Below are 23,568 nucleotides of genomic sequence, written 5' to 3'. Positions count from 1 at the left end.
TTTAATAATGTATGTTGGTCTTCAAGGTACCACAAGAATCATACTACAGCAGGCACTAAGTAAGGTGAGGGAACCAATTCATAGGACCAAAGTGGAAATGTGAGGATGTGGTCATAGTTTATCTGGGTTGTATGGTGAAGTGGTTATGTGAATGTTTCATGAGGAATAAAATTCAACCTGTGTTTACTACATAGTAAATGTGGCTTGGGCTGAGTCAAGTGTAAAAGAAAGCAAACATTATGATCGTATCACTCTCAAATGTTCAACCCAAATTATCACCATGCCAATATGGCTGTGGGAATCAGCTGTTATATATGTAAACTCTGGTCACAAGTAGATTAGCTGTGAGCTGATGGAGGCAGTTCCTATTGCACACAAGTGGACCATCCAATTGTAAAAGCAAAGGTTCCTAAAAGCTTACAGAACTTCTGGCTGATCACAAGAGCCTGGGGGTGAGGGAGCGTCCAGGTCAAGGCTATGATGTGAAAGTACAGCTGAAATTAATAGGGCTGTTCCCCCTTGACAAGTGTTTAGAGTCTGAGGTGTCTACATAATAGCATTTGCTATGTGCAACTTTTCAAAGTTAATGTCAGTGACATCCTCATGCTCAGTACAATTCATCTGTGGATTCAAGCCTGTTTAGTCCCAGTGACTTCTGGCAACTTACTTAGGCCAGTTTACACGACTATGCAGGAATATAGGTTTTCTGCTCTGAAGTAAGCCCCACTGAGTTCCAGGTATGTGTGTATAGGACTAGCATAGATGGGGCTTACTACAGCCTAACACAGGTTTCCTCAACCTCAGCCCTCCAGATATTTTTGGCCTACAACTTCCATGATCCCTAGCGAGCAGGACCAGTGGTCAGTGATGATGGGAACTGTAGCCTCAAAACATCTGGAGGGCCATGGTTGAGGAAGTCTGGCTAACACAACGAAGTTACAGATTCAACGTAGCAATTTAGAAGAGAGATTGTATATAACAAGCAAACACCAAACACCCATCAGCTGAATTTAACCTCTAACTCAACAAACTAACTGAAAGGCTTACTCTTAGGAGTCTATTCCTCTTAAAAGATACAGTAATATACATAATCATAGGGTGTGCTTGCAAAGCAGCTTCAGAATAGGAGAGACAAGGATGCATGGAAATTGGTATGGTCTGTGTGCAAGGTTTTTGGTTGTTTTTTTAGCAAACTGTAAGCAGGTTGGTTTTCATCCCTGCAACCTCATTTCAGTGAGGTAATAAGCATATCCAGGCAGAGAATGTAGATCAGAGGTCAGCAAACTTTTTCAGCAGGGGGCTGGTCCACTGTCCCTCAGACCTTGTGGGGGGCTGGACTGTATTTTTTTTGGGGGGGGAGAGAACGAATTCCTATGCCCCACAAATAACCCAGAGATGCATTTTAAATAAAAGGACACCTTCTACTCATGTAAAAACACGCTGATTCCCGGACTGTCTGCGGGCCAGATTTAGAAGGGTTAGGGTCTGGCCCCTGGGGCTTAGTTTGCCTACCCATGATGTAGATGAACCATTGGTAGAACTCTGTGGACTGGCTGAGATGATTGGCAGTTTTTCTGTTGTGTGGTTTGTCTTAAGTTCTACAGCCACTTTCTTCCACTTCTCTGTTATTGTGCTGTAGGTCTCTTCACTACCGTTCCTATGCTGTTCTATAACTCCCAGCAAGTCTCATACATGTGCTTTTATATCCATTACATCTAACTTTCACAGATTTCAGAGTTTGAACGACCATCTCCAGTACTGAAGAATATTTGCTTATGAGCACAAAAGCCAAGTTGATGTCCTTGAAGCACACAACTGGTATAAAAGTTATTTTGTCTTGGTGTTCCTTGATCGTGCTAATACTGTAGTTTGAGTTCTGAGACAATACTTGTGTACCTTTCTGACTTTTTTAGTTCTCCATGTTTCACATAGCATTGGTATGTTGGGTATTAGATATTGTCTTTGGATGCTCTCATGGGGGGAAAGTTATGATGGCTTTCATAGCATCCTGTATTTTATGCACATCCTATTATTATTAATTAAATTTGTATACTGCCCTATACTAATAGTTCTCAGAGCAGTTCACGACATTACTTTCACTGTTTAGATCATTTACAGTCCCAGGGGATAGGCAGAGGACAAATGATGCCAGAGGATATATTGCCCTGATGTATATGCTTGAACCTCACCATCTTTGCTGCCATGGTTGTACAATCATCATATCCTTGTTCAACTAGCTTATTGACCTTTAGTCCAAAATTGGAACAAGCAGATAAGATTGCATTGGCTGTGTCTAACACAAGGAATTCCGCATGTACAGGTGCATTCCTTTCAATTTCTTCCACAAATCTTACACCTGGAGACAGCTGTTCTAGGCCAGAAATAGCTGCTGTTTCATCTGCTAAAACAGAGAATCTCATGGAAGCGTTAGCTTTCACAAATGCATCTTCAGTATGTGTCTGGGGCTCCCTAGCAGCCTTCTGCTTTTTGAAATAGTTGCAGATACCCTCAGCTATACAAATACAAGCAGCTCTGCTTCTCTGCTTTCTCTAGCAACCTTATATAGAAAATCTGTGTGCCTTTCTTTTAACCTTCAACCCATCAAAGCAGTAGCATTAAGTTTCTGTCTCCCAGTAAAAGGATGTCTGTTATCCATTTTCCGGCATACCTTGTCAGCACTCTTGGTTTCTCTTCTGTTGGGTTACACTTGGCTTCTATTCGGGGCCACATCCCTGGCTACCTGTCCCTCAAAAAGCAGAGCTGGGTCCAGCAGCACCCCTAAGCTCACCTGGTCACAAAAAAGGCACCACAATGCCTTTGCTGATATTATCATGGCAGTTTTAGGATTTCCAAAGCTTGTAAGATTTGCAGAAGCACCATTAGATTGGAACAAGCAGCATTCACCCAAACTGCTTGCTGGCCCAGGAAGGCTCTCTGCCCAAAAAAAGTGAAAAGTTTGAATTTGGCAGCCACTCAGGTCTTACTCTAAATCTCTTGCTGACTAGTGGGTGGGTGGGTGTGCATTAAAATAAATAAATATAGTTAGGATTCTGAAGGGGGCAAGTGCCGGGCCTTACATGCACACACCTCTGTGGCCACCCATGAAGTCTTCTCAACCCTGCACTAAACTCCTTCATGAAAAATTAGATTTATTTTTTTGAAAATGATTATATAGCTACTTTCAGAAGTCCCACTGGTTTCAGCATGACTTTGGAAAGGCAACAGACACTTTTTGCCTATTACCAGAATGGAGCAGTAAACACCCCTCTCCTTCCATGAGAGCCAGTGCAATGTAATGGTTAGAGTGTTGGGACCACTTGGCAGACAAAGCACAATGGGTTCCCTTGGGCCAGTCACCATTTCACAGCCTGACCTACCTCACAGAGTTGTTGTGGGGATGAAATGGGGAGGAAGCGAACCCTGTACAAAGCACCTTGAGCTCCTTTAGAGGGAAAGTTGGCGTAGAAATGTGATAGAATAAATTTAATTAAATTCACAGGCATACAGACAAGTCAGGTACTGTAAATCCTTGCACTGGACAAACACCTGTTGACATCAGGAAGGACTTGCTTTCACCCGACAGGGGATGATCAAGGGTTTTTGCGCATTCTAAAGAGCCGGCACCCTCGCCAAGCACCTTTCGGACTGGCTGCATCTGATTCTTCGGCGCGAAAGAGCCTGGTCAGCGGGGAAGGAGGAGGTACCGGAGGAAGCACGGCACCAAGCCGGGCTGGAGAGAGCGAGCGAGCAGACCGCGTCCCTCGCCTAGCGTAACGAAAGGAGAGCCGCGATCTAAATCGGGAGACTTTACAGCCGTGGGGCTGGAGGAAGTTTTTGGCTATAAACGGTCATGCACGGCAGCTCCTGCTGAAAAGGCTGCGAAGGTGGGGAGCTGCCTTTCTTCCCTGAGAACCAAAGTGCCATTAAGATCACTCAGGGGAAAAGATGGGGAGGAGAAGGGCCAGGGGCGCCTCATCACAAAGGCCGGGGCGGGGCTGAGAGGCGGGGGCATCTTCAGGAACAGACTGGTCAGCTAACCTGATTAGAGCGCGCTGCTGACAATGCCAAGGTCGCGCGTTCGATCCCCGTCCGAGGCAGCTGAATATTCCTGCATTGCAGGGGGTTGGACTAGATGACCCACGGGGTCCTTGCTCTGATTCTGTCATTCTTTCATGGCTCGCTCCTGTGACCAAGTAGCTGCAAAGGTGCAGCAGGGGTGCCAACTAGGATAAAATATGGGGGCGAGCAGGTAAGCTCCCCTTAATCGACCACAGGACACAGTGCACGCACACCCTTTGGCAATGCCCATCAGCTTTGGGGGGCCTTGACCTCTCAAATATTTTAGGGGGTGCGAAGTGACCTCGGCCCCTAGGAGTTGGCTCCTATGGCCCCGCGTAAAGCCACGGACGTGGCAATCCTATGTCACTGGCCTGGGAGGAGGAAGCCCCCTTGAACTTAGCGGGGCTTACTCCTGAGTAGACGTGTGGGAGCCCGCGTCCTAGAAGTAGGCTCCATTGAACCCAACGGGCTTCCTCCTGTACAGTATAGGCAGGCGCAGGATTGCGCAGCAGCAGCTGAACCTCAATAAGATTCGCTCGCGCGCAAACACCGTGTGCGCCGTCTACGGAACGGGGCTAAGGGCTCTTTGGGGAAAAGCTATTGACGGCTCCGCTTAACAAAACAAATATTCCGCAAAGGATCTTTACTAGTGGCAAAATAAAACGTCACCGCCTCGCTTTGCGATGGGCATTAAACAGGAGCGGGGAGGGCGGGGGGAGAAGATGGAGGGGGATTTGAAAGCCCAATGAGGTCTGAGTACCACGATGTAGGTCCGGCCACCGCCACGAGAACCTTCAAAATTCAAAAGCCCCGGAGCGCATCTCTCTCTGGCAAGCTGCTCCACGGAGGAAAACTGAACCGGTGTTTAAGCATTTCCCTCTGAACGCCAACAGATTTACAAATGAGTAGTGTTGCCCGGATCGTGCCCAAACAGATCTCCACTTTGAGCAAGCCATACAATTTTTTTTTTAAACATTTCAAAGCTATATATTTAATTATTTAAATTAGTATACCGCCCTAGACCTAAGTGCGGTTTACAGCATAAACTCAATACAAATTCGATTGCTCACACGTTAGACTGAATGCTTGCGCCCTCATCCGAAATCCTAGAAGTTCGAAATGACGTCGTATTCAAGTTAATAACTTTCTCAGCATACTGTATTTCTTTCTCACTTATTTTGCTGTAACTTGTGGAACTACATCCCGCGTCTAGAAGTGTGCTTGTGTGTTCCGTATCACAGTTATGTATGGGATGCGTGTGTGTTATAAGCGACTTGGTTGTTTTTTCCTTCCTTCTGTATCATCGGTATTGCTGGTTCGATACAAATATCTCTCATAGGTTAAGAGTTATTAATACCACATTTTTATATAGATTGTGAATAAATTCAGCTCAGTGTCCCCAAATTGATTTTTCCCCCCCAGCAAGAGGATAGCATTTACACGTGCTTACCGGCCAGTCCGTTTTCTCGTCGCTAGGTTGCGATGCTAAGCAAACTTGTTTGGAAACAAATGTTATTGCAATAAGTGGACGTTTACTGCTGTTGCGTGTTGGGTCAAGATGGACGCGTGTTTGTAGGAAGAGGCAACCATTTGAAAAAGCATAAGACAGCCCTTAGCCCACTTGCAAGCGAGTAAGTCCTACTCACCTCAGTGGGACTTAATTCTGAGTTAACCTGTATTTTGAATAAACCTCAATAAGCAATAGTCTGTTAATGCACTCTCTCTCTCTCTGAGTGTATAGCATGTGTGTACATCTACATATGTATACGTGAAATGTTTATTTCTTATATTATTCTATTTTATCTTTAAGCCACTTTGAGTTCCTGTCTGGAGAAAAGGTGGAATGATGATGATAATAGATATATATATATACACACAGAGAGAGATTAATGCCTCCCCCTCCTCCCTATAATGTGAGTGTATTAATTTATTATACTAATATACCACACATACATACATACATACATTCTATCCTACTCAAGGAATGAGTTTTTAAAAAACGAGGATTTCCTTCAGCCCCTTGACCAGCAACCCTCCGCAGAACTGAGAGTCCCACTGAGTTCGGACTGTTTCCCAGTAAGCCTGGGCATGATGAGCCTGTGCTTTCCACCGACATCAAGTGGGGCTCTCTAGTCCAAGTAATGGTGTCAGGAGCGCCTGGGGTTGCGCTAGTGATCCAAATCCGATGTACTGAGAATTAAGCATCTATCGAATCGCGGTCTTAACGGCAAGGACCGAGCCTAAACTCCTCTGTGGATCGGTCGACTAACTAAGCTGGACTACGCAGCTCCGCTTCCACTGACATTGCTTTACTGAACCAGAGAAAATGGCCGGAATGGGATTGATTCACCCGAATTGTTTCAGGATCTTCGCGTTCCTAGAAGTTGCGTGACTTTTCCCCTGAGTTTTTCGAGGAGAAAAGGACAAGGGGGCTTTATGGGACGCTGGCGCGCCACAAGCTGGTCCTCTCGCCCCTCCGCCAGGACTCTCGTCCCTCCTCTGCCCGCAGGAGCATCAGAAGCCGAAGGGGCTGCGGCTGCTGGTCCACCCGGAACACGGCGGCAGCCCGCTCGGAAGGCTGAGCCACCTGCGAGACTCAGCCGAACTGAACGCTCTTTGCGCGGCTCTTGGTTTCGAGGGGAGATAAAGTCACAGAATCATACAACGCCAGAGTTGGAAGGGACCCTGAGGATCATCTAGTCTAACCCCCTGCAAGGCAGCAATATATTGCCAAATAGGGATTTGAACCTCTGTCTCCTAGCCGGCGCTCTCACCACCACATCGGGAAAAAGGCTAGACAGGGAAAATCTGCCCACGGATAATTGGTTTATCTTATCATATTTCCATATGCGATCCAATCCCCCTGCTCCATATGGCTATTACTATTATTATTATTGGAAAATACCTCTCCCACCCTGTTGGATAGTATTCTTTTCTTCCTTCGCCCAAATGAGTTAAACTGAATGGAGGGGCCGGAGACTTCTAAGCTTGACTCGGTATATACTTAATGGGAAGATTGGAAGCTCTTCGGGGCAAGGCAGAGATCTGCCTGCCTATCTGCTCAGGACCAGGAGGTAACGCGAACACCGATCATCTAATGCAATCTACATATGCCCAAAGCTTGAAGCTTTGGGCATATGTAGATTGCATTAGAATAACCGGTGAATGATGGACGGTGATGTCTAAGAAATGCGGTGGCGCTGCCCCTGGCAGAGTTGCGACCTGCTGTCCAGCCTGCCTAAAAGGAACCCCGCGCCGTTATGTGCTGCGTCTTCCGACCAAGGCTTCCCCTTTCCGACGGGCTCTTGCTGCCTTTGCCGTCGGGGTTTTTTCCGCCGTCTGCGCGCACAAAGGGGAACTGCGGCGCGGGCGAGTCCCACGACGGCTCCTTGGCGATCGGGGCTTCCCAGGAAGGGAGACGTTTTATGGCTCTGCTGTGGGAATCTCTGCGGGGAAGGTGGGGCGGGAGCGGGAGGGCACAATGGGCAGGAAATGGGTCGGGGAGCCTCATGGAAAACAAGGAGCCTCTCGCAAAACGGGAGCCGCGCAGCGACCTAAAGTAGGGAGCCCTGCTCGGCCAAAGCGCTGCGCTGGGGGCCACATCTTTCTATGGCACTTCCTCAGGCGCAGGCGTAGTTGGGGGGGGGGGGTTAATTCATATTTTCCTCCAAGGGGCTGTACCTGGTGCTGCTCCTGCTCAATGAATCCTTTAATCCCCACAACAACCCTGTGGGGTAGGTTGTGCTGAGAGGCAGTGACTGGCCCAATATCACCCAGGGAGCATCATGACATGGAGGGGACTCGAACCCCAGTCTCCCAGGTCCCAATGCGACATTCTAACCACGATGCCACGCTGGCCCTTTCATCTTAACATTAATTAAATTTGTATACCGCCTTTCATCCGTAAATTTCAGGCGGTTCACAACATAAAATTCATTCTCTCTCTCTCTCTCTCTCGGGTTGCAGCCAGGCCTGTTTACTCCAGTGTTAGTCCCAAGGCACAATTCTGCCCCCGGGGATGCAGCAGACCCAGTCCCACCTCCTGCTTTTTACCACCACCATTAATTTGAGGATACGGCCAGGTCCCTGTCTCTCTCCAGCGGTGTCTGAGCTTTCAAAGAACCATCGCCCGCGGAAGTCACCATAATTAGCCGCAGATACTTTGTTTCTGAGTTAAAATAGAACATATAATTCGACCTATCATTGGTAGGAAAGGGTGGGAAATTGTCCACTTCTTCCCTTCCTTGAGTTTACATGGCAGCAGGGGTGCCAACTTGATTCAGATATGGGGGGGGGGGGCAGGTAAGCCCCTCCCCATATAATCAATCACAAGATGCGGCCGCACACAAACTATTTGAATGGCAATCCCCACCAACTGGGGGGGGGCTCAATTTTGGGGGCCCCCAACTCCGAAGCATGGGCGTAGCCAGGATTTATGTTAAGTGGGGCAGGCTTCATGTTAGGGGGGCAGAAGCTTTTTATTGATTTACTTGATTTAGGGGGGCAGCTGCCCCCGCCCCCTTGGCTACGCCCATGGGGCATAGGGACCTCGGCTCCTAGGAGTTGACTCCTATGCACGTCAGGCATACCGCCCTTCTGGGCATCTACTTCACACACACACACACACACACACACACTCCAGCAGACTGGAACCAATGCCCACCCCAGCCAGTCATGCTACGCCTAAGAGATAGTGGCAGCAAACACGTTCAACTTGCAGCCCAATCCTCTTCGTAGTCCTATATACAACGAGGAAAGGAAACCCAAGAGCAAAACCTGTGAGGCAGGTCGCTAGTTGAGGGTGGCTTCAGTTTTCCAGAAAGAGGCAGAAGAACACCCATCTACTACTAATGAGGAAAGGCCTGAGCTGTAGACTAGCTAAGGTTGTTTGTCATATATCTCAGAGTGAGCTCCGTTAGAAACAATGGCACATATTTCGAGTGAACATGCATAGGATTGTCATGGAAATAGGAAAACTCTGCCGACCATAGAGGACGGCATTTGTTATTTCCACCGCCGCCCTGCTCCATTTACTTGCTCTTTGAATCGAATCGTATTGATATGCGTAGAAATGTGGTTTTAACACCGAGCCACTGGGGATGAGAGTTTGAAAAGGGTTCTGAAAGCACGGAAGTCTGAATGTGGGGGCAACGTCTGGCCGCAACTATTCGACCCCAAGCCGTCTTGTTCTTTGCTGGAGGGTCCCGACGCATCTGCCGATGGGTGGGTGGTGCTGCCAAGCCGGGCCAAGGGGATGCTGCTCCCCGGTTATGGCGCTCTTGCTGACATGGCCCATTTCCTCTGGGGCTGCAGCATCCCCAGTCACCGGCGGCTTTGATAGAGGTGCAAACATTTGGGGGCAAATTTACATAAAATACCGCGTTTAATCCCACTGGCTGCAATTAACATCACAGGCTTCCCCCCCGCGCGGGCAGCGTTCTGATATGACCGCAGGGAGCCAATCAGGTGGGCGGGCCGGACACATCAAAGAGACTGTCCTCCAATCAGGTGAGCCCCCTGTCGGCATTGTGATGTCACCAGGAAGCTACTTATAGGGGGCCACGTAATTGCTCCCCGCTTGAGCAGTTTCGAGGAGCGCCTGTCAGAGGTCAAGTGGAATTAACCCCTCCGCACCCAACCTGCGGATCCCTCCTCCCCCTGCAACTTCGTCTATACTCTCCTCCCCATTTGCAACTTGGAGCGGGGTCACCCTGGACAGGTTCTCCAAGGTGGAGAGCGTGGGATCCCGATACCCTGGAGGAGCTAGCTCAGTAAGGAGGCTCTCGGGCAGGGCGGGAAGGAAGGATGACCTCTCCGAGCACGGACAGCTCCGGCAAGAGCCTGCAGTACCGGGTGGATCACCTGCTAAGCGCCGTGGAGAATGAGCTGCAGGCGGGCAGCGAGAAGGGCGACCCCACCGAGAGGGAGCTGCGCGTTACCCTGGAGGAGAGCGAGCTGTGGCTGCGCTTCAAGGAGCTCACCAACGAGATGATCGTCACCAAGAACGGAAGGTAGGAGAAAGGCAGGCAGGTGGAGGTGGACCGTCGCAGGTGGACATGATCCACCCCCTGCTTCCAGTGACTTGCCCCACAGGAGCAAAAACTCATAGCATTTATTCCCAGTCCTCCTGTAGCTCAGATCACGGGTGGAGGACATGCCTCCCAGGCTGTCGCGTCTCGGTGTCCTCCTGTTGTTGTTTTCCGTGGGGCACACCTCATTGCTGGCTGCCTTTCTCTTCCTCTTGGCCACCTCCCCTTCTGCTACATGTCCTCTCTCTTTTCCATCGCCCTTTCCCGTGTCCTCTAAAGCTTCGTTAATAGTTCCTTCTCGCTACTACTCCGCTGATCTATACAAATTCAGTTTGCAATCCGTTCTGGTGAGCTTTTCAGGGAGGGCCTTTGGTTCTCATTCACCTCACTCTTCAATTACTTGCCCTAGACAGCTCAGCTTCGTTTCTAAGGTAGCGGCTGCTCTTGGAAAGCCTCCTTAGGTGTAGGTACTTATCATTGCAGTGGCGCGCTTTCAAGGTGAATTTTGCACGCACTTTTGGGCGGCCGTCCCTCTCGTTTTGCCCCTGTGCAAAATACACCTTGCGATGAGTCAAACTTCCGTCCATTTGCATCAGAGCGTTTGCTGCAAGGCAGAAAAGGGTCCCCACAATTCAGGTGCAAAACCAGGAGGTTTTGCATGGTAAGTTTGGAATGGAAACTTCCTCAACCCGCAAGAATTCTAGGCAAAACTAAGGATGGTTTTCGGCTAAGTTTTATTCTGAGTAGACTCACTGAAATTAATGAACATGTCTCAATTATGTCTATTAATTTCAGTGGGTCTACCCTGAGCAAAGCCTAGTTAAATATCACCCTAAGCAACTGGTTCCAGACAATCCTTTAAAAAGAGTCTTCAATACTCTTGCTCCAAACATATTTTACATAAAAGCAACACCACATTACATCTTATTGTCTGTAAGATGTTTTACTGATTTCAGATCTTGGGCCCTAGTGCTTTATGACTGTCTTTAAAAACGACTGCCTTCCACCCCTGACTATTTGCTCTGTGATGTTGTCTCCTCCAGTTTATTGATTCTGCGAATTTCCCATCAACCTACACAAAGGTATTGTTTAGTATTTGGTTACTGGGTTGGAGTCTAAGCTACCTGACCTAGGTCCCACCGAAACCACTGTGAAAAGTTAGTCACGATTATGTGAAGCAGGGAACTAAGGTCTGGATCCAACGCTTTACAATCATTTCCAGAGGCGTAGCCTTTGTTAGTCCTTTGCAGCAACAGCAACAAAGGGTCTTGTGGCACCTTAAAGACTACTATTATATGTCACCGTAAGCCCGTTAAAAACCAAATCGGAGAAATAACATAAACAAAAACTTCTCCCGTTTCTTGTTTACAAGCGTGCACATTACACGCAATTGAATTTCAGTGAAATCAAAGGACCTAGGCAATGAGGAACAAAATGCAAATCGCAAGTCGTTTCAATGGAATTGGCTTCCATATAGTTTGAGGGCAATGGGCTGCTTACACCTCCGTGGTAATTTCCTAAAGACATTTGCACCTCGTCCCTAAAACTGTTTATTCGCCAGGAATTGGACGGATGCCGGCGCTTCCTTTCAAAATCAGGCGGCTTGGGGTCCCTAATGGACGGCGAGCCTGTATGGCAGATTCCGTCCCGTAGATTTCACTAAGCTTTAGTGGAAGCCAGCGGGAGTCGACCAGCCTTACCCCATGCACGTTTACTTGGAAGTAAAACCCAACGGGGCTTCCTTCCAGCCGTGCGTAGGAACGGCAGCCCAACAGCCTAGTCCTGTTGGGGTGAAATCAGACCTATTTGGCTTGAGTGAGGATTGAGGCCTGAAGAACCTGTGTGAAAGGAAGCCCGAGGGAGGCCTTGCTCTCCGCGAAGCCGGGCGCTCCCTTGGCTCGGGCTTTCCCCGCTCCTCGCTCTCTCTCGGGGCCCCGAGGCCTAGCCGGAGGGCGCGCCTCCTCTTACCGGGCCTCTCCTCGCGTCTCCTTCCCTGCTGCAGGCGGATGTTCCCCGTGCTGAAGGCGAGCGTGTCCGGGCTCGACCCCAACGCCATGTACTCCTTCCTGCTGGACTTCGTGGCCGCCGACAACCACCGCTGGAAGTACGTGAACGGCGAGTGGGTGCCCGGCGGCAAGCCCGAGCCGCAGGCCCCCAGCTGCGTCTACATCCACCCGGACTCGCCCAACTTCGGCGCGCACTGGATGAAGGCGCCCGTTTCCTTCAGCAAGGTCAAACTCACCAATAAGCTCAACGGAGGCGGACAGGTGAGGAAGACCCCTCGGCGGGGAGGCCGGGGGGCGGCGGCCTTCCCTCATGCGGTTGCCCGCCTCAAAAGCGAAATGGGAAATCACGAAATGCAGCACCTTCGCGCGCCCTTTCTAAGCACGTTTTCCCCACCCTGCGGACAGAACGCTGCTGATTTGCTTGGAGTTAACCTCAACTAAGCGTGCTTAAGGCTACAGCCTTATTCTCATTTCCAGTTTACAACACAGTGACGTGCAGACGTCCAGCACTGAGAGGTTGGAGGAGCGTCTCCCCTTCTTCTGCACTATATGAACAGGTTTCCAGAATTCGGCGGTAGGAGATGCTAGCTACATCACAGAATAGTGGCTACCAGTTTTTCTGAGCCTCCTGAAGAGATTTGTCAGTTTCCAGAAAGAGGATCTGTGTGTGTCTCTCTGTGTCTGTATTTTATAGACTAGAACTGTGGGGCGACTGTGTAAGTGTAACACTCCTCACATCAGGGGTCATGGTTTGACCCCTGTTCCCAGGCTGCAGTGTTACTCATTGCTACCCCTTCATTCATTTATTGCTAGCTAGTTTCAGGTGTTCAGTGACCACAGTGTGGGGACATTGGGGTCAGGCCTTGTGCCTGTCCCCTCTTCCAACTTCCACAACATTGTCTGAAGAGACCCTATGCCTATGCACCTATGTAAGCCCAGTTCAGACCTTTGTAGAAATTTGTGGAAGATGGAAACGTGGGCAACCAGGCATTCTCGTGTTGCTACCCTCCAGACCACCCGTGGAAGAAGCACACAGAGAAGGGTTCAGATGACAATTGCAGGGTGCAGGTCTGTTCATGTGGAGACAGGGGATCCTTGAAGTATTGGAGTGATGGGATTTGAAAGTTTTAAAGGTCAAAACTAGCACTTTGAATTGAGCCCAGAAATTAGTTGATAGCCAGTGCAAAGTTAGCCTCTGATCATTCTAGTCTTTGGTCTGCCACTTTGGAATAACAGTAACCAGTCTTCGTGTGACTTTCAAGTACAAGAAGGATTAACAAATGTAACCTCAAAAAACTCTCTTGAGACTGTAACCCTATGCACGCTTACCTGGCAGTAAGCCTCATTGAATGTAGGGGGGCTTCAGAGTTCACCTGAGTAGGCTTGTGCTGTTTTACTAAGAAAGTAGGTTGTAGCGCATTGTGGGATAGAGAGCTAGCTCGACAACTGACAAATTTTGGAAACTTTAGAATAGATTCCAATCATCAGGAAAACTTAAGATTTCCATTAAGGATAGTTTCATGTGTGTCTTTACTGCCATTTCTCACTTTGTATCCTGGATATTAAACCAACTTAATGCTTAATTCAGATGTTTACTTTCTCCAATATTTTGCCTGTGGCTTCTTGGTTTGATTGCTTAACCCATGAATGGGCTGTATGCACAGGCAAAATATTGGTTAATATCTCATCTTATTAAACTGAGATATGATCATTTGAACAGGGCCATTATTTTAAATAAGGGTAGTGATTGAGACAGTTTGGTTGCATAGGGTTGTTTAAATCAATGTACCGGTACTTAAATTAGTCACATCTATTTATTTCAGTAAGTTTATGCTGGGTATCACTTAGCTGTATACAAACCTTGGCTGTCTCCCCCCCCCCCCCATTTTTTTATATTTAAACTAGTCAATTCCTCTTTATCATCCTTTAAGAAAAACCCACACCATATAGTAGTGTAATATCAAACATTCTTCAGCTGTGCCTGTGCTGACCACTGTTCTCCTTATATTGACAGATCATGTTGAACTCCTTGCACAAGTATGAGCCTAGGATTCATATAGTGAGAGTTGGTGGCCCTCAGCGAATGATCACCAGTCATTCTTTCCCGGAGACCCAGTTTATAGCTGTGACAGCTTACCAAAATGAAGAGGTAGGAACAAAACGAAGATGAGCCCTGCATGGATTTTCCTTCTTTGATGCACCAAAGGACAAATTTGTGGCATTAAGGAAGGGGATGCTAAGGTGGTAGTGGGAAATGTTGATTGTGTACAAAAATTTAAAAGGATGCTGTGAAAGAGATGTAAGAATTGTTCATCTCCACCGAGAACTGGACAAATTAAAAAGCAGCAGAGTGTCTGGAAGGTAGGTAAATTGGGAGAAATGTTGTAAGTATAAGAAGACTAAGCCGAGTAAGATTTGTGTATTGTGTATTTCCTTGTTTGAAGGAAAGAGGTTTTGAAGACAAGATTTGAGCAGCTATCAGCCAGAGATATTTAATCATAGTAGGGACAGCTGCATATTCTTGCCTTGGAGGGAATTGGACTAGATGATCCACAAAGTCCCTTGCAACTCTAAGGAAGGGTTGGCTATATAACATGGAGGTCTGAACAAATAATTCTATATAACTTGTTTATTTCATACTTCTAGTATAAAGTAACCCTTTTGCTGCATTTTCAGTTGAATGTCAAATGAGCTTGTTTAGTTAAAATAATCCTTTTATTCAGACAAAGAAGAGCAACACTGCTGTAGTTTCTGACCTTATGCCTTCACACCACAGCCGCCTTTGTAAAAAATTCTAAATAAATGTTGGACTTTTTTCCAATCCCCCACCCCTGAACTATGTGGAATTTGTTTTTAAAAAATATGTGTTTAAGACCTTCATCAAATTTAATGTGTTGTGCTGAGCCAATGAATCAGGCTAAAATATAATAAAATGTTCACAGATTTTCAATACATGCAAGATTTTGAGGATATTTATTGCAGAAAATAGTTTCAAGGTGACAGCATAATCAAACATTCTCATTTTGAAAAACTCCCTGTAAACAGATTGTTTGACTCACGAGAACCTAGATTGCATACTGTTAACACCAAACAACTTTTCACAGGCTGTAAATTGAGAGATGATGTAAAAATCCATATTTTAAAATGTTTGATTGCATCCCCCCACCCTGTCAGCTGAAAAGAGTATTGGAAAATCCCAAACTTGATTACTTAATGTGAGAAAATAACTATTGAAATATCAAGAGTAGCTTCACCATGGACTAATATGTGATATTATTTTATGTTTCTGTATAACTTTAACCTGTACCCTAACATAAAACCCCACAGTTTCTCATTTAGAGTAGTGTAAAGGAATATAAATAATGTGATTGCTTAGTTGCCAAAATAGGGTAAAGAGTGTTGCTTGGGTATGTTTATATAAATGTTAATCTTGCTTTATATGTGTCCTCTTTCTAAGAATGTAATAAGCAACCACCAGTCTAGCCTGTTGCGTCTGAATCAGTTGCTAAAGTTTAATCTAACTATTATATTTCTAGCTTTCAGTATCCAATTAAACTCAGGAGAACATTCAGGATTTGTTGTCATTACAGTTTCTGGGTCAACTTTTTATGAAAAGTGTTATTTTCATAACTGATACCAAAGTAGTACAACTAATCAAACTGCATGATCAGCACTTTTTTGGGAAATAATACTTAAGAGTTACTGCATGATCAGCAGTAACTCTTAAGTATTATTTCCCAAAAAAGTTGGAAGGCAAGCCCACCAAATGTATTTGCTTATTTAGGAAATTTTTAAAACAAGTTCATAAAAAGCCCTCAAGTGGTGAATATAAAATAATATATATATATATTTCCAAAGATGGAAATGTGTATTTGCCTCTAAACACCCCTTTCAGCACAAATAATTTCCGAAACAGTGTGTGGATATAGATTTCACAATGGTTAAATATCAGTGAGTGATAAGTTTTCAAATACTACATTATGTGAAACACATAATGAGCAATTAAGGAGCCTGAAACCAAATTGTTGACCAGTCTTCTGTTAATTCTGCAAGCAACACTTGCAGTTTCCCACATATGAAATTTTAACTTTTTGTGTTTCCTTGAATAACAACTGATAAAGGTGTGATACAAGTCCTTTGCTGTTATATTATGTATGCTCAATTAATAACTCAAAAGATGTTAACTACTTTGTTTTTAATATGACCGTGATATTCATGATCAAGGTATTTTTCACTGTTGTGTTACCTAGAAACCTGAAACTTTTTATAACTGTTTTTAGTGTACCCCCCCCCCTCTTATGCACTTCCTTAACAGGATAATAAAACCAGGCATTTAAATCAGGGAAAGTGGGTGGGGGGAGGTTGTGGTGGAGAGAATGATTTCAAAGCATGCTGTTGCAGTGTGTGAGCTGTTTAGTTGCTGTTTTGTTAATTCCATTCTGAGCCATTTCCCTACTAGAAACCATTGTGAACTACCCTGGGGAGTTGGTAGAAATGTTGTGTGACTACTTCATGAAAAAAATGTGTAAAAATGTCAATTTGAGACATTTGTTTGTGTGTTTTTTTTTAGATAACAGCTTTAAAAATTAAGTACAATCCCTTTGCCAAAGCTTTTCTTGATGCAAAAGAAAGGTGAGATCTGTCGTCTGCTTTCAGTTGCATTTATGAATCATATTTCTGCAAATAATTTAATCTTTTTTGGCTACAAAATATGATTTCTTTGGCAGAAGTGACCACAAGGACATGATGGATGAAGTGGGAGATGGTCAGCAGTCAGGGTATTCGCAATGTATGTCTAAGCTCTCTTCTGAAAATTATTTTATAGTATGCCTCCAAAATCAGTTCTCCTTTGCTCAGGTACCTTTTTTTGCTATGTATCTAAGGATATTTTAAATAAATATAGTACAAGTCAAAGTGCTGACTTGTAAATGTGCCCTTTCCCAAAACATTGTAGCTACTTTTGTTTCTTTTGCCTATATCTTCTGGTTTTGCATTTTTCTAATTGTGTGCAGTATATTTAATCACAAAGACCAATAGTCTATTTTTAACAGTTCTTATAGTGAGATCCATTAGTGTAATAGTTCTCAACTTTTTTTTTTGCCCCTGCTCCTCCTTGAACATTGAGGGAGAAGTAGAATCTGCACCCAGTTTCCCCAAAGCGCACACTGGGGAACAATGGGATTGTGAACAATTAAGTAATATAATATGGGATGTATTTATTCACAACTAAGTTTTACTCTGAGTAGACCCACTGAAATTAATGGACTTAACTTAGTCACATTCATTAATTTCAGTGGGTCTGCTCTGAGTAAAACTTAATTAAATTCCAACCTACACTAGCAACTACTTTCTTGAGCCAGGATAGAATTTGCACATTTCATAATGCCTTGACCAAAAGTAAATCTATGCCTACAAACAGTCCATATCCCACTGAAGTTGTCACTGAAACTCTTCATTGCGTTTAATGGCAGAGGCCTGTATCTATAATCTTTGATGTAGGGAAGAAAGCATTCTGTGTGTCTCATGGAAGCATTTATATCCATGGAACTGAAATCCATGGAGCTGGAAATACAGAAGAACAGCCTTAAATGAATAAAGTGCAAACACTAGGCCAAGGATCTCACAAATTCTGAAAGAGGCTCTCTGAAATCCCATTGAAATCTATGAACGCTGGCAGTAGTGTAAAGTTTTTGGGTATTTTAGTGTGATGTTACCCTTGCTGGAAGTGGAATGCACAGTTTGATGACATCACAAGCGAGGCAATTTTTTTAAAAAAATATTTATTTATTTATTATATTGTCTTTCTCCCAAGTTGGGATTCAGGGCAGCTTACAACATTATAAAATACAGAGTCGTAAAAGGAAACTAGTTAAAACCAATAATTGAATGTTTGAAATGCAGCCTGGATGTTGGGGGAGGGAGGAGAACTTATAACAAGGATGCCATTTTTGTAGCTCCTCTGTAAATATAAGGATTTAGTTACTTGGTGCTCTGGGACCTCAGCTGCGCACAAAGGCCTCACTGCATCTTGGACAGGTCTTGCTGCTATGTGTTGGTCTAGTGAAATGTCCCCTCTTCTTGCAGTAGGTGGCTGGCTGATTCCTGGAACAGGGACTCTGTGTCCTCCTGCCAATCCTCATCCACAGTTTGGAGCACCTCTGTCCCTCTCCCCTGCTCACAGTTGCGAAAGGTACTCATCCCTGAGGAATCACCGCCCTGCCCCTTATCCGAATCCATACACTCATAGAACCAATTCTCCAAGTAAGTTTTATTTATTATTACTGGCCTCTGGTGGTTTGCTATTGTGGGAAATCAACTGGCTGATCAAATTTCATCATGAACATACAGAATGGACAAAACTCTGTTCATAGTGCACTTGATGACTGTTGTCAAGAAGTAGCAGGCAGTGATTTGATTTATTCTTCACTCTGCCTTATTGCTTATTAATGCTTTGTGTGTGTGTGAGCCAAGTGATTTTTGTTTTACTTCTCATTGACAGCCTATTATTAATATCATTTATTGTTCATTCTCTGTGGGAGTCTAGTATATGCCTATTTCACAGACGTACACCAATGCTGGCACTCAGTTAGAGACTGTCTGTGCCCACTGTCAAGTCCTTTCTTTGGCATCTACCTGCTGAACCAGGTATTTGAATCAAAACACTGGTCTGTGCAAAATTCCATCTATACTCCACAAACAAAACCAAACAGAGGCGTAGCGTGGGTTGTCAGGACCCGGGGCAAGGCAAGTAATTTGCACCCCCTAACCCGTGGATTTGCGCCCCCTAACCCGTGGATTTGCGCCCCCTAACCCTAACCCCCAGATGTTGCGCCCGGTGCGGCCGGCCCCCCCTGCACCCCCCACGCTACGCCACTGAAACCAAAGGAGGAAAACAAATCACTTTGACTCTCCCACCCACTGCCAGATAAATATTTCTAGAGCATATATTTGCACTGAAAATAGGGGCTGCACTTCTCATACAGATGCTTTCCTTTACAGCAGCATATGGTGATAGTTCTTCAGCCTGCCTTTCTATGCTCCAATCCCACGACAACTGGTCCAGTTTAGGTGTCCCACCCCCAACAAGCATGCTGCCTATGAGTCACAGTACCGGTCCACCAACCAGCTCCAGGTAGGCTGTATTCCCTGAGCAAGGAAGCCATCAAAGTTCTATAATATGGAATGTGACTTTTTCATTAGGAAAACTGCTGAGAAAGTAACACTGATAGTGGGAGTGGGAAATCTCTGGCCTGAAAGCCTAATAAGGCCCAGCACACATCCCAGTTAGGCCCATTAGGGCATTTTCTCCAAACCATGCCAACCTGCCCCATACTTGATGTAAGTTGCGCCCACAAAAGATTTGGTTTATTGTTTTGAGTCAGTTGACATCATTGTGATGTCAGGTGATTAACAGGTGGGTGTCTCACCCACCTGTCAAAATGGCCTGTGTGTGTTGGGGTATTTGGAATCCAGCCCACTGGCCCGAACATGTTCCCCGCCCCTGACTTGCAAGGAGGCTAAAGGGGTTACAATTAGTTTTTTTAAAGGAGTGGGGGATGCAACTACTTCTCCTTCCTATGGACTTGCCTTAAGGGCCTCTGATGAGGTGGGGCTTTATTTCCCTTTGAAGGATTTCCCAATTCGGCTGAAGACCCTAAAATTCTGCTGTGAGCCCAATCTGCATACTAATTGCCAAAAATGGGGAAAATATCATTCTAAAAGCTGTCAGATATTTTATGTTCTATGGCTGCCAGCAGGATTCCAGAGGGACTGTGTGCAAGCAAACAAATTATATAACATTTCTCCATTTTGCAGAATGGCCAAATGTGTCGGTAGCATAATATAGAAATTATACACCATCAAGTTGGAGGAAGGGATTCATAATTATCTGATGCTGGAACCCAGTGTGACATCTTCTATCCCCACTTTTGCACCTGGGGCTTGGAGGCTGGAAGAATAAACTGTCCAAGGCTATGCAATGCCCATGTGACTGGAGAGAGTCCAAGGTCAACATTCTGTTCATGAGGCAGTACTGGGGCCCCAAGTCAAGCTTGCATTCTGAAATCTCTTTCTTTCTTTCTTTCTCTTGCAGCCAGTATCCCAACCTGTGGTCTGTCAGCAACAGCACCGTCTCGCCTGTGTCACAGTCAGGTGGGATGCCCAGTGGGATAGGATCCCAGTTTTTACGAAGCTCCACGGCCCACTATCCCACCCTCCCTCATTCTGTCACCACCCCTTCCTCAGGATCTCCATTGTACGACAGTGGGACCCCTACAGACGTTGCCGACAGTCAATACGATGCATCAGTGCATGCTAGACTTTCTTCTACATGGACTCCCGTAACAACCCCTTCTATGTAGGCCTTTCCTTTGGACAAAGGACTTTCTAGCTGCTCTAAACCAGGAATACAGAAGTAACGTTTCAGGAGGGCAGAAGGAAAAGGCACAAAGTATGCTAGCAGTAATTGCTTTATGCTCATCTCAGTATTAGAGTGTGATGATAGTGGCACAGACACCTTACGAAAGCGGGTATGAAACTTGTTTGGCAGCACAGGCCATGTTGGGAGTGTTTGCCACCCCTTTTTTTCCTCTTTGCAGTCATGAGGGCGAGAAATGTTGCCAACCCTGAGATACAAGGGCTCTCCCTTTTCAAAATAGGCCTTTTCAGTTTTCAAATTTCACCAGAAGCAAAATGCACCAAAATGGGAATGAGCTGGTCATGGATTATATATATATTTTTACTTCCTCTGGGCTGTTTATATCTATCTATCTATCTATCTATCTATCTATCTATCTATCTATCTATCTATCTCCTTTTTTTACTCTACTGAGGGATAAATTATGCCATGTATCATGTATGTATCTCATTCAATCACTAGTCGCAGAAGAATGAGTGAACAACTTATATTGAGAAGTAAAGTGCATGTTTTCTAGACTCAAGTGCTTGATCTGTGCTGGCTGTTTCACACGTGCAAGCCATCACTTGCATATTCATTGCTTGGTGACAGCAACTTTGTGTGAACTTCCACTAAGTGATGACTTCTCATTTGCTGCTCTTTTATTGTGCTTTATCATTAGACACATTTTTCAGCCCAGTTTGTGCCAGGCCCATAATGAATGGGTTAGGTGACTAGTTCAGCTTGAGTGTAAATTGTACTTTCATACTAAACAACTTGAGGTTTGTTTAGTATCACCTAAACAACTTGAGGTTTGTTTAGTATCACCTGTTGGACACTGCAGGTGATATTTTAATCTGGACAGGAAAATAATGGTTTGCCACATGTGGAGTGATGTGAACTGGCCCCAACTGATGAGATTTCTTGTTCGAAATACCTAGATGGAATCAGCATTAAAGGACGATAGATAGCTAGAATAAAAAGTGCACTACTATAATGGACATGCCTTGACTATATTATTTCCCTAATTTGCAGATTTATGCACAACTATATGTTTATTTCTTTGTTACTTTTGAAATGACAATCAAAAAGAGCTCTTTCCTGCATAACAAATGCAGTTTTTAAAGTTTTACAGACCAGTTCTTGTTTTTTAAAGTGCCTCTTTGTATAGTGTGCTTTGTTCTTGTGCAGTGTAATCTTACGTGTTTGCTCAGAAGTAAGACCGTAGTGGGACTTACTGCGAGGCAAGTGTGCCCAGGCTTAATTGCAGCTGATTCACTGCAATAGTTCCTGTACAAATACTTGTTTTGCCACATTTACACATTGCATATACTCAGTGAGAAGCCATTGCAATCAAAATAGCGAGAAGCAATCATCTTACCAATATGTGTACAAATGGTGAAACTGCTGTGCATTCATCTGCCACACACAATCATGCAGGCTATCTGTATGTGGTTTTCCTATATGAAGTGATACCTGTTTAGGAAATTGGGGTGTGTCTGTGTATAGCTTACCTTTAAAGAGAGGATTGCAAATGATTTTCAGCCTGTTTAAAGGGCTGTTGTCTAAGGGCTGTTTGAAGACCTTTAATTTTAATATACTTGAAACCAGGCTCAAAGTAGAAAGTGCACATTTGATAACCTTTTTTCTAATTTATTTTATTTCAGTATTGTCCGCCGATGAGCAATATTTATTTGTTAGTATAAGCTTTTGTATATGTGTATATGCTTTTTCTGTGTACTTACAGAGATGAGAGTTTGTAGTCCTGATATTGTTGGACTCCCATAAGCCCCAGCCATTATTGCCAGTGATCAAGAGTTAAAGTCCAGCAACTTCTGGAGGGCCACAGACTCCTCATCCTTAGTTTACTGTATCTTAAGACAATCACCTGGGGGACACTTCTCCCAACAACACTTTTTTAATGTGTCAGAATAGTGCTGCTTTTTCAGGTTAGCAAAGCCAAGCCATATTGTTGTCTTGGGTCTTATAATTCCATTCATATTAACAGAATTTTGCATCCTCAGAGGACTGGAGACAAATTCCACCATAGGCCAAGGTGGTGGAGGGCTTTAATTTCATTGCTTACAAACTGCTAGCAACAAGAAAGCCAACACCGTTGTGGCCATTAATTGATGTTATGCCATATGTCAATATACTGTAAATAAGCTCTCATGTTTTATTGTGAAAGCTAATTCTTGTAAATTAAGTCTATGCAATTATTATTTAGTGCCTTCTGTTAGGTGGTTAGCAAAACTGTATGTAATTGTGCTTTTATCATTTTAAATGTATTCAGTTAAACTGCAAAATAAAGTAGTATATTTCCTTAATAAACCAAATGCTTAGCTGCCAGTTGCTGCGAATACGTCACTTGTGTCACACCAGCAAATAGATTACTTTATGGCACAAGAACCTCTAGACTGAAACAACTGGATGATACTTATTATTGTACTACTGCATATGACAGAAGCCAAAGACAGAGACTGTACCCAACCGTAGCCTGCAAGGATGCAACACTACAACCAAGGTGCCTGAGTTTCTGCAACTTGACTGAATTGTTTATTACTTGCATTAATTTGATGGAACGTTTGTTTCATAGCTAGAATGTTAGATTCTGTGGGCAGCAACAATTTTTTTTTAAAATATGCAGTGTATATGCCCATACTTACCTTTCTTGGTTAAAATGGATGGACTGGGCAACCATCAGATTTTCAACTCTCAGTTCCCAGTGGCATACCTCCTTATTCTCATCTTCCAACAAAATCTCTTTTGAGGATCAGGATGCATCTTAGCAACAAGTGCTAATGGAAATGTTACTATATATTGTTGTTGGCATCTGTTTTGAGAGACAATGGAGTGCGCCTCTGGGGGTGAAGTCAAACTGCTGCATTAGCAGCAGTGAAGTGACCTCCCTGGGGCACAAGTCTGGACAGTGTGTATGGAGGTCCTGGGCTACCCAGACGACAAGACCCTCCTCTTGGCCTCGCTGGTGGGGCCCAAAGGAAAGCAGAGCAATGTGTTTCACACCAGCTTGGTTGCAGGAGTTGCCAGAAAGAGATTTACAAGGCACCATCCAACCGCC

At 44.9% G+C, this 23,568-nt stretch overlaps 1 protein-coding gene across 2 annotated transcripts; it reads left to right on the top strand.

Moving 5' to 3' along the window:
• Positions 1-9,369: 9,369 nt before the first annotated feature.
• Positions 9,370-21,486, top strand: TBXT (T-box transcription factor T). 2 transcript variants are annotated; one of them, XM_081000707.1, is made up of 8 exons: positions 9,370-10,070; positions 12,091-12,355; positions 14,109-14,243; positions 16,665-16,726; positions 16,822-16,883; positions 18,179-18,355; positions 19,097-19,226; positions 20,187-21,486. In XM_081000707.1, exons 1-8 carry the CDS (start codon positions 9,865-9,867, stop codon positions 20,452-20,454), a joined length of 1,305 nt encoding a protein of 434 aa, XP_080856833.1. In that variant the 5' UTR covers positions 9,370-9,864; the 3' UTR covers positions 20,455-21,486. The 2 variants fall into 2 exon arrangements, with proteins under 2 accessions (XP_080856833.1, XP_080856832.1); XM_081000706.1 differs by having other exon boundaries at positions 9,432-10,070; positions 19,094-19,226.
• The last annotated feature ends 2,082 nt before the right edge of the window (positions 21,487-23,568 follow it).

The sequence above is a fragment of the Podarcis pityusensis genome (assembly GCF_964106645.2).
Source record: "Podarcis pityusensis genome assembly, chromosome: 3".
Classification (NCBI taxonomy): Eukaryota; Metazoa; Chordata; class Lepidosauria; order Squamata; family Lacertidae; genus Podarcis; species Podarcis pityusensis.
The sequence above is the reverse complement of the archived record's forward strand: the minus strand, read 5'-3'. Positions and strand labels throughout refer to the sequence as shown.

Excerpts from the sequence above, each read along its gene's own strand:
- TBXT (XM_081000706.1), top strand. The coding sequence starts at position 9,865 with ATGACCTCTCCGAGCACGGACAGCTCCGGCAAGAGCCTGCAGTACCGG. Across the intron at positions 10,071-12,090 it reads ATCGTCACCAAGAACGGAAG|GCGGATGTTCCCCGTGCTGA; the intron begins GTAGGAGAAAGG and ends TCCCTGCTGCAG. Across the intron at positions 16,884-18,178 it reads GCAGTCAGGGTATTCGCAAT|TAGGTGGCTGGCTGATTCCT; the intron begins GTATGTCTAAGC and ends CTCTTCTTGCAG.